Raw genomic sequence first — 16,072 nt, 5'->3', positions numbered from 1 at the left:
CACGGGGGGCTCACAGTCTTAATCCCCATTTTACAGATGAGGTAACTGAGGCACAGAGAAGCGAAGTGACTTGCCCAAAGTCACACAGCTGACAATTGGCAGAGCCGGGATTTGAACCTCTGACCTCTGACTCCAAAGCCCGGGCTCTTTCCACTGAGCCACGCTGCTTCCCCGTGAAGTTCATTGCCACAAGACAGAATCTCCATTACCAATTCTGTATTGACAGGGATTTAAATAATCCCTATGGATTGGGGAATTTATTTTTTGTATGACCTATTAGATTAGCACACTATGCACTACCACGTGTCTAATCTCATATTTAAATCCGTACTTTAAATTGAAACAAATTAGCTTGCAACTGCACCCTAGAAAGCCTGGTCGCTGAGAATTGGAAAATGGGTAGCAAGGCAATTCTTCTTCATATCCTTCAAATTATTGGTGCATTATATGGCAAAGTAATGCTGAGAGTCAGGAAAGGAGTAGAAAGCAACAAAAGTTTTGCCACTGCATATAACCAGGATACTGGGAAACAGGAAGCAGGGAGGCCAAAGTAAATTAATGGGACAATGCAACATGTTGAAAGCTGGGAGTCAATTTCTGTACCTGAACCATCTTGGCCCACTCCAGTCAGAGTGGCTCTGCTTGAGCAGAATTCCATAAGGATCAGGAAACAGGGAGGCAAAGGGGAAAACAGCACAAATGGCCGCAAGCAACAGGCATGGCAACACGACAAGCAAGGGTCAGTCTCTGTTTGGGTAATGCATCCAGGACTAAAGATCACCCACTGATACGGTCAGTCACAAGGGCAGACATGGGTGAATTTCATCTTCTGGAGCATCGTGTCTGAGTATGAAGGTCCACTATGCATAACCACGGGCCCTTTGGCCCGTCTCAAATACTGGATTTAATTCTAATGGGTGTGGTTTACAAATACCACAATGATGATGATGATGATTATTATTATTATTATTTTCATCATTGCAGATTCTGGTGCTGCTCCATACTATGAACTGTGATTAGACTGATGATTGCAAATAATTTCAGCCTCCAATTTGACTGTCTGGCTGGAATACACCATTCCAAATGTCAATATAATAATAATAATAGAATTTGTTAAGCACTTGCTATGTGCCAGGCACTATACTGAGCGCTGGGGTTGATACAAGAAAATTGAGTGGGACACCGTCCCTGTCGCACATGGGGCTCACAGTTTCAATCCCCATTTTACAGATGAGGTAACTGAGTCCCAGAGTACTGAAGTGACTTGCCCAAGGTTATACAGAGACAAGTGGCAGAGCCAAGATTAGAACCCATGACCTCTGACTCCCAGGCTCTTGAACACAAAAGATACAGCTCATAACTGGACATTGGGTTCCCACTGCAAGACAAAGAAATCTCAGTTCCATCCTTAAATTTAAATTATGGCAAAATGGAGTACTTCACCAGGGGTGCTCTTCCCCAGTGAAACATGATTTGGTGAGGCAGAGCAAGGCCAGGCTTTTGAGCCACAAATATGAGATTTTTCAGGAGAGAAAGAATGGTGGGTTGGGTAGAGTTGATCACAGCCACTGTGATATGAGTCTGTGTCTGAGTAACAGTTAATCCCTTAGTTTTCAGAAGTGCTGACCATTTCAATCCCACTTTTAACAAGCCAGAGGCAGGACAGAGGAGCACATGCAAAAGGAACACTGTTCCCTTCTAAGAGAAGAACCTAGGTGATAGAGGTTCACTGACATTGCAGGAAAGAGGAAAATACGTGCATTCATTCTTGGGGCCTTGTCCTCAGAAACTTTAACTGAAACCGTTACACTCAGGCTTGTCAAATTTTGCCTCAAAACATTCACCTGGATTTGATTTCTTACTGTTAACCTCTACTGGCAACCAAAGGAAGATAATGATGCTTGTAAGGGAGAGAGAACATTTCACATGCCACTAAAACCCCCTTTTGTCAAGTCCGTGGCCGATTTAAAAAAAACAAGCCATCAGGTAGCGACATCATGGAAGAAACCAATGGCTCAACAGGTTGAACAGGAAATAAAAAGGGAGAGTACCTAGGAGATAGTAATCATTAGCGTGGTATGTGTGTTTTATTTGTGCAGAATGTTTGTGCTAAAAAAAAAAGCCAGTTAAAGGAAGAGGGAATTAAAGAGATTTGTTAACCCAAGAGTAAAAGTGGTAAAATTTATTAACAGTCTATCAATTATATTTATTGAGTGCTTACTGTGTGCAGACCACTGTACAGCACTTGGGAGAGAACAATATAACAGAGTTGGTAGACAAATTCCCTGCCCATAAAGAGTTTACAATCTATAGGGGGAGAATGAAATTGGATTAATTTAAATGGATCAAGGATTAGGAATATAAAGCCAGTGAAGATTTAGGTAAACAGTAAAGTGCAAAATGTAGTTTGGGAGACCGTGAGGAAATAACAGATAAAATTCCATATGAAAACTGCAGACAATACACAAAATGAATTTTTTATTCATTAAAAATATCTCTTTTATATCCATTTTATGAAATAAAATGGAACCTAGTCATTTATGCTTGTCACAGCGTTTTGACTACCTGCAAACAAAACTTAGAAGACCTATGGAGGTGAAGCCATGCATTAAGTAGAAATAATTACTGCCGTCTTTCTGTCTCCTTTCCTCTCGAGGTCTAAATCCTTCCTTTAATCTGTATTATAAAAATGTATGGAGCATTCCAGATACAGTGCTTAGTTCAGCCCTTTAGTAAAGAGACAGTAACTCAATGCCTGATGGTCCTTTCCTTTTTACTTAGCTACATTGTATCTGTTAATTTTTAATGTACTGATTTAAAAACAGTACCTTTTGACTCAAGCAAAATTTCTTAAAGATAAACTATTGCTTTTCTTGGTGCCCGAGGGTGGATACTAAAGATCAGTTGGGTGGTGAAATTCCATCTTCCCTTGTTCACAATACCCAACTGGCTTTTTGTTTTCACAGTAGGAAAAAAGATGAAGCAGAATCACAATCTGGCGGTCTGCTGCCTGAACGTAACCGAGTTGTCTCATCATCGTTCACATATAAAATGAATTATGAAAATCTTGGCAAGTGCATCATAATTAACAATAAGAACTTTGATAGCAAGACAGGTATGGTTTATATGTGTCGTTATCCTTCCGATTTTATTTCTCCTTAAATTCGCATCCAGTTGACATCCCTTTGCAATAGTTGTTTTAGAGGCTTACATTCTTTGGGGAATTTCAAAACACACACACACACACACACCCCAGTTCCTGTATGCAGTACAGATTCCTCCTCTAAGTTAATTCTTCCACTGGAATTAAATTCAGGTGGAACTGATTAAGATTGGCCATAATGAACAAATTCCTACCTAAGGTCATAGAGTGGGCATTATTAGCTCATGCAGTTCTGCTAATGTGATGGCTGACTGTATCACAATTGGTTGACCAAGGCCAAACAGTGATTTAACAGATAGAGCTCCACTTGTACACAAATTGTATTGAGGTTTCAGACTTCTCTCAATTCCTCTCTGCGAATGGACGATTGTTCTCTCATTTCACTGTTGGGTCTGAAAAATGAAATGCAACCAAATGTTGTCTCCCCTTTATATTTTCACAGGTATGAATACAAGGAATGGCACAGATAAAGATGCTGGAAGCCTTCAGAAGTGTTTCAGAAACTTGGGATTTGACGTTTCAGTATTCAATGATTTCTCTTGTAATCAAATGAAGGAAATCCTCCAAAAAGGTGATAGAACATATTCTCTTGCAGGCAGCTTTCCTCTGAATATTGGAGGGGTGAAATGTGCCAAGGCACTGGTTGCCCATCCAATCAATGAATCGATCATATTTATTGAGCACCTCCTGTGTGCAGAGCACTGTAGTAAGTGCTTGAGAGAGTACAATATAACAGAGTTGGTAAACTGTTCCCTCCCAGTGGGCTTACAGTCTATAGGGGGAGACAGATATTAATATAAATAAATAAATTATGCATATGTGCATAATAATAATAATTATGGTATTCATTAAGCACTTACTACATGCCAAGCACGTTCTTTACTCTGGGGTAGATAGAAGGTAATCATGTTGTCCCATGCAGGGCTCACAGTCTTAATCCCCATATTACAGATGAGGTAACTGAGGCACAGAGAAGTTAAGTGGCTTGCCCTAAATCACACAGCAGACAAATGGAGCTGGGATTAGAACTCACGTCCTCCGACTCACAAGCCCGTGCTCTTTTCAATAAGCCACACTGCTTCTCTAGTGCTGTGGGGCTGAGGGAGTGGTGAATAAAGGGTGCAAATCCAAATTCAAGGGTGATGCAGAAAGAAGAGGGAGAAGAGGAAATGAGGGTTTAGGGAAGGTCTCTTGGAGGAAGTGTGCTTTCAATAAGGCTTTGAAGGTGGGGAGAGTGATTATCTGTCAGTTACCATTGGCTTTAAGGCTCTCAATCAGTTCTCTGCCTTGTACCTAACCTTGCTCATCTCCCACTATAACCCAACTTACACTTTGCTCCTTTAATGCCGACCTAGAGTATGGACATGGGATCCAGGGATCCCACATCCTCTAACTCCCAAGCCTGTGCTCTTTCCACTAAGCCACGCTGCTTCTCTAAACCCAAGTTTAGCATGGTGTTTGGTTCTTGATGAGGGCTGATTAAATACTGCTGATCAATCAGTGATGTATATATTGAGCACTTACGATATGCAGAGCACTTAGGAGAGTACAATGCAAAAGATTTTGTAAATATGATTCCTGCCCTTGAGTAGCTCACAGTCTAGTGGGAGAGACAGACATTTAAATATATTACAGATAAGGGAAACAGCAGAGTATAGAGATATGTACATAAATGCCATGACTATCAAAAGTTGATTTGCAGAGAGAATAAAAGCGCATAAGGGGTACAGAATCAAGTGCAGAGATGATGCAGAAGGAAGGGTGAATAGGGAAAATGAGGAGTTGATCAGGTGAGACCTCATAAGGGAGATGTGATTTTATCAATCATATTTATTGAGTGCTTACGCTGTGCAGGGTACTGTACTAAAGCTCTTGGGAGAGTACGATATAATGGAGTTGGTAGACACATTCTCTTTCCCCTACGAGCTTACAATTTAGAGTGAGGCCTTCGTAAGTTCTTGAAGATGGGGAGTGTAGTGGTCTAGGGATAAGACGGGGGAGGGAATGCCAAGCTAGAGGAAGGACAAGCTAGAGGGAGGGGGTTGTCAATGAGACAGACAAGATTGAGGTACAGTGAGCATGTTGGCTTTAGGGGTGAAGTGTGTGGCCTGGGTTGTAATGGGAGATTAGCAAGGTTATATAGGAAGGGGAGGGCAGTGCCTGACCCAATTCTTTAGATCAGAAGTGAAATCTCAAAAAACCAAAAGGATAGAGAGAAATATTGCTTCCAAATGCTTAAGAACGGATGAGATTGTTCTCAATTTCAATCTTAACTTATTGTTGGTTTCAGCTTCTGAGGAAAATCATGAGAATTCTGCATGCTTTGCTTGCATTCTCCTGAGCCACGGCGAAGGCGACTGCATCTATGGAACTGATGATTGTATACCAATAAAGGAACTGACAATCCTCTTTAGAGGAGATAAATGCAAGAGCCTCTTAGGGAAACCCAAACTGTTCTTCATTCAGGTATTGATCTCATAGTTACAGAGTGAAATGACAGTGGGTACCAGGTTCGGGTTCTAACACTCCCAGTTTGGATTTCAGTGGCTGAACGTCCTTTGTCCCTTTTTCAGAATTTTCATTTGCAACAGCTCACTTACCATAAATTTTACTGTGATTTTATTTTTAAAGACCCTTTTCTCTTCTTTGTCTTACTCTGAACTGTAAAACCCAATATTCTGCCATTTAACTAATGTAGGCAATTGCTTGTTTTTCAGTCTTGCCGAGGTACTGAGTTTGATGATGGGATACAGACAGACTCTACCCCTGTAACTGACCCAGATGCTAATCCCGGATGCAGGATTCCCGTTGAAGCAGACTTTCTGTTTGCATATTCTACTGTCCCAGGTATGAAATCACATGTAAAACACTCTATACTACTCAGGTCCACATTGAAATCTAGGGCTAGGATTGTTGTCCATTCTCCCAGGCAACTGTGAATATGCTCATTTGAGAGAATAGTATTTTATCATAAAAACTGCCCTAAGGAATTCAGTTTTACATGAGGCTAAAAATGCAGGCATGAATAGTATGCCCTTACTCAGATGTTTCAAGAATGATGGTAGGCAAGAACTCCAGTGTTTGATCTTCCTGATGTTAACATCACCCAGTTACGTTTGAGTGACCCCAGTACGGTGCAGTTATCCAAATCAATCGATCGATGGTGTTTATTGAGCACTTACTGTGTGGAGTACAGTACTGAGAGCTTGGGAAAGTACAGTGTAATGGAGTTGGTAGATACATTCCCTGCCCACAGTCCAAAATACCAGTAATCATCTGTGGACTAGTGATGTATACCAGTTAGAAGTGCTGGTCCCAATTTAATTTCTATCACTTACATTTATTTATCAGCTAACAAATTTATCTGCAGTTCTCTGTGGTCTTCTAGCAATCTTGTCAAAGATCCTGGAGACTGATGTGATAGAACCAAGGAGAGGTGTGTTCTGAACATTGGCTTAGGTAGATTTTCTTGATTGGCTTTTGAGGCTCAGAAACTTTAACTTTAGTGGCATATTGCATAGTATTTCATCACTTGGTCGGTTCACCCACACATGTTTATGCCAAAGTGAGTGCCACGTCAGGTTTGGCAAGTAGACATTCTTTTGGGCTGGATTATTTCTTTTTCCAGGGTCCAGAAAAAGTTTCTTAGAGTTCCCCGTGGCTCTTGAGCTGGTTATTCCTGTTCATTGTACCATAACGAAACTTAGAATATTGAAGAACAGCTCACAGAAAAAAAAAATTGATATCGGGAGGTGGTCTATTATTTTTTTGTTCCTTTCATCTGCCATATTTGTCTAGTTTTCTTTTCACCATCAGTTATATCCAAGATGCAATCCATCTTTAATAGCCCAATACTCGCTACTGGAGTATAGTATTTTGGACTTCCAGAGTATGTCATTCTTCAAGGTGTGAGATATTTATCCTCTTAACATACAGAAATGATTTTTTTTCTTGATATTTGACGGTGTTTATTAAGCACTACTGAGTGTGGAGCACTGTACTAAGCACTTAAAAGAATTCAAGAGAGGCAAGACAAAGCCACTGACCTCCAAGAGTTGGAGCAAAAATGATTTACAACTAGTGGAAACAGGAGGGGAAAAAAGGCTAAATAACAAGAAGGAGTGCAAGTAACTCAGGATTAAAATAGATGAATGAATAAATAGTTTAATATACAAAAAATACATTCAGGTGCATATATGCGGAGAGGAATGAAATGTGTTAAGGGTGGTTTTGGGTAAGGGGGAGGTGTGTATTGAGAATTAATTAATTAGGAAAGCCTTCCCAGAGGAGATGGGATGGAGGAGGCTTGGAAGATGGAAAATGCTATATTCTGGCTGATTTGTCTTATCAAATCCTGTCAGTTCTGTCTTCTCAACATTGCTAAACTCTGCCCTTTCCTGTCCATCCGAACTGCTCCCATTCTAATCCAAGCACTTCTCAGATCCTGCCTTGACTGCTGCTTGTGCCTCCTCACTGACCTGCCTCCCTCCTGTCTCTCCACACACCAGTCCATACTTCACTCGGCTGCACAGATCCTATTTCTAAAAAAAGTTCAGTCCATGTTTCCCCACTCCTCCACAACCTCAGGTGTTTGCTCATCCAACTTCACATCAAAGAGAAATTCCCTACCATGACTTCATTCAATCAGCTCACACCCTCCTACCTCACCTCACTGATCTACTACAACCCAGCCTGTATACTTCATTCCTGTAATGCTACTGTGGCCCTATCTCATCTATCTTGCTGCCGACCCTTTTCTACATCCACCCCCTAGCCTAGAACACCCTCCCATCCATATATTCCAGACCACCACTCTCCCCACTTGCAAAGCATTTTTAAGGTCACATCTCCCCAGAGAGGCTTTCCTGATTAAGCCCTCTTTTCCCCAGCTCCATCTCCCTTAAGCATCATCTATACACGTTAATCTGTGACCTTGGGACATTTAATCCCACTGCATTTAGGTACAAATCTTAAAAGTATATATTAAAAATTATATTAATGTCTATTCCTCCCTCTAAGCTGTAAGCTCACCATGGGCAGGGAACGTTTCTGTTAACTCTCTCCGAAGCACTAAGTCCAGTGCTGTGTAATAAATACCACTGATGATGATGATTGATGATTTGCAGGTGAGGGGTAGTTCCAAGGTGGGAAGTAGTAAGAACAATAGGTCAGAGGCAAGAAAGAGGAGCAAGTGCAGTTGAGCTTGGAAGAGTATAAATTGGGAAGAATAGGTGAAGAGACCTGATGATGGAGAGAAAGCTGCTAGAGAAACTTGATGCCAATGTTCAGGAGTTTCTGTCCATTGGAGAGGATAAGATAGCCTTTGGAGGTGTTTAAAGAGTGAAGTGAGATGTGCCACGCGAAGCCTCAGGAAGAAGATTCATGGAGCAGCGCATAATGTGAAGTGAGGAGAGGCAGGAGGCTGGTACCATAGCCTATTGTAAAAGGAACATGGAGCAAAATGGTAACTGTTTGCTTGGTGAGAAAGCAGTGGATCTGTGAACTGTGGAATAAGGATCAGGATTTTGCAGTTCATTGGATGTGACTGCTGAAAGAAGAGAAGAGTTGAGGGTGACATCAAAGTTGTGGTTGTATCAATAATGGTTGGCCAGTCTGCCTGGTCTTTTTCCTGATGCCCACTTGTACCATGGAAATTCCATGCTGGTGGTATGGTTTTGGCTGACAGTCCCATTCCAGTAGGGGGCCATGCCTCCTAGAGAAACTTTATAGACCCTCATAAATTTTCAACAAGAGAAAAGGTACCCTTCTCACAGTTGTAAGCTCACATATGCTATTTATTCAGACAAACTGCGAAAGTAACCTCTTCAGACTTCTCTTTTCTCTTCTAATTGAAGGCTATTATTCTTGGAGAAATGTAGAAAGAGGATCATGGTTTGTGCAAGCTCTCTGCTCAGTACTGAATGATCATGGGAAAGAGTTAGAGATCATGCAGCTCCTCACCAGAGTGAACCACCAAGTTGCCATCAACTTTGAATCCTGGTGCAGTGACCCATATTACTGCCAGAAGAAGCAGATTCCATGCCTGGTCTCTATGCTCACCAAGGAACTTTACTTCTGAAAACATCTCTGAAATCACTCCATTCAGGTTGAAATCATAGTATCTTGATTTTTCAAAAACTGTGACTATCTCCCTATCTATTGAAGATCCAGATTTGGAACTCTTGATTTTTGTATTTGAGCATATGGAAAAAATCAAGTTTGTTAAAAGGGGTTTGGGGGAGCAAAAAATCCCTCTTTAATCATATTTTTTTAAATTATTTTCTTAGAACTGGAAAATGAGATGAAGGCTCCCTTCGTCTTTTCTTTTGGATCTTTTTGTCAATCCTTTTTCTCAGGATAAATCATCAACAAAAAAATGATCTCTAATGTTTGCTCTTTAGTATGATCCTTGCAATTCAAACAAACAACCTAGAGATGATCTTCACTGGCTAAATAAAATGTCAAGAATACTGCTTGAGAGAATCATTTATTTGCATTTTTCTGAGATTTTGTAAACTGGTGATGAATATGTACATGTATTTGTCTTTGGGGAAGATGATGCTTCTGACCATGCAGTCAGTCAGTCTATAGTATTTACTGAGTGTCTTCTCTATGCAAAGCATTGTACTAAGCACTTGGAAGAGTACAATAGTTAGTACACATGACCCCAGCCTCACGGATCTTGTAACGGGGGTGGGGAGGGGGGAAGGAAGAGACTCTAAAATAAATTACAATTGCAGGGAAACAACTGAGTTTAAAGGTGTGTAGGAAAGAGCAGTGTTTGGATAAGGGATGGGGGCCTGAGTCCCCAAGCACATAGGTGATGCGGAAGTGGCAGCAGAGAGGAAAATGGGTGGGCAGTTGAGAGATTAAATAGGAAAGTCCTGTCTGTATGTGAGAGTCTTGGTGGAAAAAAATCATGCAGAACTTTCAAAACTATTTGCAACTAAGGCTAAGATCTTTGCTTTTCTAAAGGACTTTCCCAACACCAGGTCTGCCTCTGTTTCCTAGCTTATTTCTGGCATCCCAGCCTTTTCATATCAATCGCATTTATGTATCTTATTATATATTTATTATGTATTTATCATAATGGTATCATACCATAGTATCTACTATGTGCAGGGCACTGTACTAAGCACTTGGGAGAGTATGATATAACAGAGTTGGTAGATATGGTCCCTGCCCACAGCAAGTTTACAGTCTAGAGGGGAGATGGGCATTAGTACAAATAAATAAATTACAGATATGTACATAAGTGCTGTGGAGCTGAGGGAGGGGGCGAAAAAAGAATGCAAATCCAAAGTCAAGGGTGGCACAGAGGGAGTGGGAGAAAAGGAAATAAGGCTTTACTTAGGAAAGGCCTCTTGGAGGAGATATGCCTTCAGTAAGGCTTTGAAAGTGGGGAGAGTGATCGTCTGTCAGATATTCTTTCTTACAAAGTCTTTCTCAAGGAGAGCAGCCCACTGCAATTGCTGACTGCCAAAGGGTACTTAACCAAAGGGAAAATCCCAATGGGTGATTTTTTTTTTAAAGGCACCAACAGGGCAAGCAGAGTCTGAGGGTGCTGGCAGAGCGACTCTCAGATGGCAAGCTGTGTATGGATCACTGGGTCTGAGCTGCTAATTACACTTGCCTTTTTCCCATCAACTATGGAGAAATATTCCTCTTCCTTAAAACACCAATTTGGCCAAAGGATCCAGCAGTCTTAAAGAAGTATTTTCCTTATGTCTTTGTTTCTACCTGGAATAATTTTAGGGCCAGTTTGTTTGAACTAATCTTGGTTTTCTGCCATCCAAAACATACATATCATTCAGAATTTACAACAGGGTAGAGAACTATGAATCAACAAATATTGAGCTTATCATTCCCAGCAATCACAGTATATTACTCATTGGCAAAGAGTCTTTTACTGTAAATTGGTTGTAATTTTAAATATTGAGCTCTATTCTCTGGCCAAGGGGCTGCAAAAACACATTCATTCAACCGTATTTATTGAGTGCTTACTGTGTGCAGACCTCTGTACTAAGTGCTTGGGAAGTACAAATCGATGCCATAGTGTTGTATGAAAATGGAGGTTTCCTGCACACTCCCCAATTCCTATGAGAGAAACACATCAGTTAGGGACATTTAGTGAAGCAGCATGACACAGTGGTTAGAGCTTTGGCCTGGAAGTCAGAAGGACTAGGGTCCTAATCCAGGGCCACTGCCTGCTCTGTGTCTATGGGGGACATAACTATGTCCAATCTGATTAGCCTCTATCTACCCCAGAGCTTAGTACAATGCCTGGCACATAGAAATCACTTAACAAATACCATAAAAAAATTTGAGTCCCACCTTGGAAGCTAGACATAGTAGTAAACTTTTGAGAAAAACAAGACATAAATCCATGCCCCTCTCAGAGGATTTCACTATTTAGCATGTCATATGCCGTGAGGTGACATATTTTTTTTAATGGTATTCGTTAAGTGCTTACTATGTGTCAAGCACTGTTCTACTCGCTGGAGTTGATACAGGCTAATTGAGAAGCAGTGTGGCATGGGCCTGAAAATCAGGCAGACCTGGGTTCTAAACCTGACTCTGCCACTGCTGTGTGACCTTGGGCAAGTCACTTAACTTCTCTGGGCCATAGTTTCCTCATCTGTAAAATGGGGATTAAGCCTATGAGCTCCATGGGGTGCACTTTTTGCTCCCAAGCACTCCTCATGCTTATATTAAGTGTGCCCAAATGCAGTGCAGCAACTACCATTTTAACTACAGATTCAGGAGCAGTATAGTTCTATCTCCAAGTAGGACCAGTATGTGTGTCAGGTGAGAAGAGTTTTGAACCAGTCCAACCCAAGTTGTACTGTAGGCCAAAAAGACTTGGGTTCTCAGGTTGACACAGGACTAAAGCCCTAATGACTCTTAACCTAGCTTCTAGGAAGTGACTCAGGCAGGAAAGAAATGGGAGCACACCTAAGAGGCAAAGGTAAGTGCTATAATATGCTGACCAAAGTTTCCCTTACTTGACAAAGTTTTGGCAACCATTATTCTTGGGCCTGTTCAGGTTCAGACCGCTGTAGACCAAATGTCGCATCATGTCTTCAGAAACAAAATGAAGGCCTCTGGATTAAAGGACTGTCAAGAATTGGATTGCCAGTCCGGAGAAATGGGAGGCAGTCCAGCTGCTCCTGGGGCAGGGTGTGAAGGAGCCAGGTAATAATACTAGTAATAAATAATGGTATTTGTTAAGCACTGTGACAGGTACTGTTCTAAGCACTGGGGTAGACACAAGGTAATCAGGTTGGGCACAGTCTCTATAATAATAATAATAATAATAATAATAATAATAATAGTGGCATTTATTAAGCGCTTACTATGTGCAAAGCACTGTTCTATCCCATGTGGGACTCAGTCTTAACCTCCATTTTGCAGATGAGGTATCTGAGGCACATAGAAGTTAAGTGACTTGCCCAAGGTCACACAGCAGACAAGTGGCAGAGCTGGGATTAGAACCTGCACCCTCTGATTCCCAAGCCCGTGCTCTTGCCACTAGGCAATGCCAGGCAGACAGCTTCCTCTCTAGACTGTAAGTTCCTTGAGGGTAGGGAATGTGTTTGTTATATCATTGTTTTGTACTCTCCCAAACACTTAGTACAGTGCTCTACACACAGTAGGAGCTCAATAAATGTGATTGACTGACTGGTTTACCCCTTCACATCGGCTCTGGTGCACGCCCCACTGGGCTGCCAAGAGAAGGCACCGAGAACCCCTGCTACCCTCCCAACATCCCACCACACTATCTAGGGCCCTCGCTCCCAACGCGGCCTATGCTATAGGGCCGTGAGAGCTTAAATCTGCAGCAGCCTGAAGCCCCTCCACATTTTAGAACATTGGGAAGGCCTTGGTTGTATCTGGTCTATGGATGATAACAATAATAATGATGGTATTTGTTAAGCATTTACTATGTGCCAGGCATTGTACTAAGCACTGGGGAGGGTACAAGCAAATTGAGTTGGGCACAGTCCATCCTACATGGAGCTCACAGAGTCAATCCCCATTTTTCAAATGAGGTAACTGAGGCACAGAGAAGTGAAGTGACTTACCCAACGTCACACAGGAGACAAGTGACAAAGCTGGGATTAGAACCCATGACCTTCCGACTCCCATGCTCTATCCATTATGCCACGCTCCATGCCCTGTGTAGGACAGGGACTGTTGTCTGATTTCATGTACTCCTGCCCTGACCGGATTTTAAGTGCTTAAGTATCTTTTTTAGTTATCATCCTTACTTAATGGACTTTTAGAAGTGATCCATTTTTTGGGTGCTGAATTATCAAGATTCCAAGAATTCGTCTGCATCTTAGAATTTCCTAATCACCAATGTTTGTATCTCAGAAACCACTCAAAAAGACCTGAAGAGGGTTTTCATCAGCATCCCAAACCTCAGAAGATTCAGAGAAGATAAGTGGGGCACTTAACAATCAAGTGGCCAGAATCTTGAAGATCCATCTTGTAAAGTGGCATCAAACAATAATAATAATAATGATGGTATTAAGTGCTTACTATGCGCAAAGCACTGTTCTAAGTGCTGGGGAGGTTACAAGATGATCAGATTGTCCCTTGGGGGACTCACAGTTTTAATCCTCATTTTACAGATGAGATAACTGAGGCCCAGAGAAGTGAAGTGACTTGCCCAAAGTCACACAGCTGACAGTTGGTGGAGCCGGGATTTGAACCCATGACCTCTGACTCCAAAGCTCGTGCTCTTTCCACTGAGCCATGCTGCTTCTCAAGATGTTACAATATATCTATAACTGACTAGGCCTGGGATGTAGGGTGGGTTTTCCTCAGGACTTAAGGCAGGTTTCTTCTAGAGAAGCAGTGTGGCCTACTGGAAAAAACATGGGCCTGGGAGTAAGTGGGCCTAGATTTTAATCAATCATTCAATTCAATTGCATTTTTTGATTGCTTACTGTGTGCAGAGCACTGCACTAAGTGCTTGGGAGAGTACAGTACAACAACAACATATTCCCTGTCCACAGTGAGCTCACAGTCTAGCTCTGCCATTTGCCTGCTGGGTGGCCTTGGGTAAGTTTCACTTTTCTATGCCTCTGTTCCCTTGTGTGCAAAATGGGATTTTGATACCTGTTCTTCCTCCTACTTAGACTGTGAATCCCATGTGGGAGGGACCTGATCATCTTATATCTACCCCAGTGCTTAGTGCTTAGCACATAGTAAGCACTCATCAAATACTATCACTATTATTATCATTATTCATCCCAACTTTACCACTTTCCTGCTTTATGACCTTGGGTAAGTAACTTAACTTCTCTGGGCTTCAGTTTAGTCATCTGTAAATTGGAGGTTCAAATCTGTTCTACCTCTTCCTTAGATGGTGAGCCTCATGTGGGACAGGGACCATGACTCACCTATTTATCTCATGGTCTACCCCAGAATTTAGTTTGGTGTTTAGCACAAAGTAAGCACTTTCACTATAATGATATTATTATTATTTGTCATTCCCTCCAGGGTTTCCTTTGCTGGTTTATCGTCAACACTTGGCTTGGCTTCTGATTCTTCATATAAGACATGGAAAGAGTCCAACTCCTGCCCTCTACCTCACAGTGATTTTGCTCACATAGCCCGCTATACTTCAGCATTCTGCCTTTGGTGGATCCCAACTCACTTGGGAGTAATGTACTTCCATTCAGTCCTCCTCCTCTCACCTCCAAACCTCTGCCCAAATCATTCCTTGAACTTGGGCAACATCTCTGCTTCTTTGCATCCTGGTGTCCTCCTTCCTTTCAAAGTGTATCAGCTTTCAAGGTCCATCATCCAGATTAGCCCTTCATTCCCCCATCCTGCCAGCACTCTCCATGTTGTATTCCATTGTCTCCACTCATCTTCATATTGCAATTGCCAGAAGTGTGCCTGTAGACTCAGAGGTTGGATATTCACCAATAACACACTCCAGACAACTGCTCTGCTTTATCTCATACCTGCCCCACACTACCCAGCCCCACCTGCTTGCCCTGAATCTTGGGGATTGCCTTCCTCAGTCTGAGAATAGTTTCCTGGAAGTAACCAGGGCCCACTTTCTTAGCCCTCCTAAATCCCATCTATCCAAGGACTCTTTGCTAAAGGAATAAATGGGTATGTGTTTATGTATGTTCTTTTTTCATTACGTATGTCTATTCATTTTATTCATTCAATCGTATTTATTGAGCGCTTACTGTGTGCAGAGCACTGTACTAAGAGCTTGGGAAGTACAAGTTGTATATGAGAGAAAAGGATAAGTATTGTTTTTATGAGTGTGGTTATAGGAGGGAAGGCAAGTGCATGTGAGTTTGTATGAATGAGAGAATCTATGAATTTATCAGGGTACTTGAGAGTATGCATTATGTGTATAAGCTTGATTGTATTCATGTACCGTATGTAACTGCATATATGATATAAATGTGTGTGTTTTGTGTCCAAGTATGTGATTGTATGGTTACATAAGAGTTTTTGTGCAAGTATTTTAATTATTCTTCTCCACCTGCCCCAGTAAATCCATTCAGTTAATACATTCATTCATTCAATCATATTGAGTGCTTACTATGTGCAGAGCACTGTACTAAGCTCTTGGAAAGTATATATTCATACAGGTTTTTCCTAGCTAGCCCATGTAATTATTCTATTTAATGGATATTCATTTCCGTTCTTTTCATTTGTTTATCTAATCTCCCTATTAGATCATATGCTTCTTGGAGGTAGGAATTTTGTCTGTTCTTTTACTTGCTCCAAAATACCTACTGTAGACAGGGGATGTGTCTATTAATTCCATTTTACTCTGTCAAGCACCTGGTTCAATATGTTGTCCTTAGTAGGCATTCTATAATCACTACTGAATGAGTATATGGTAGCTAAATTGACCACTTTGTTTTA

General features: G+C 41.5%; 1 protein-coding gene across 5 annotated transcripts in view; it reads left to right on the top strand.

Moving 5' to 3' along the window:
• CASP7 (caspase 7) overlaps nt 1-9,634 on the top strand; it is a 101,221-nt gene extending 91,587 nt beyond the window's left edge. For all 5 annotated transcript variants that reach the window (XM_038758143.1, XM_038758145.1, XM_038758146.1 and 2 more), the window contains 5 exons: nt 2,967-3,115; nt 3,606-3,734; nt 5,454-5,629; nt 5,881-6,010; nt 9,019-9,634. In XM_038758143.1, the coding sequence (XP_038614071.1) occupies nt 2,967-3,115; nt 3,606-3,734; nt 5,454-5,629; nt 5,881-6,010; nt 9,019-9,242 (808 nt within the window). In that variant the 3' untranslated portion in view covers nt 9,243-9,634. The remainder of the gene's footprint in view (nt 1-2,966; nt 3,116-3,605; nt 3,735-5,453; nt 5,630-5,880; nt 6,011-9,018) is intronic.
• The last annotated feature ends 6,438 nt before the right edge of the window (nt 9,635-16,072 follow it).

This window comes from Tachyglossus aculeatus, chromosome 16 (genome assembly GCF_015852505.1).
Source record: "Tachyglossus aculeatus isolate mTacAcu1 chromosome 16, mTacAcu1.pri, whole genome shotgun sequence".
Lineage (NCBI taxonomy): Eukaryota > Metazoa > Chordata > Mammalia > Monotremata > Tachyglossidae > Tachyglossus > Tachyglossus aculeatus.
Note: the sequence above shows the minus strand (reverse complement) of the source record. Positions and strands in the feature narration are given on the sequence as shown.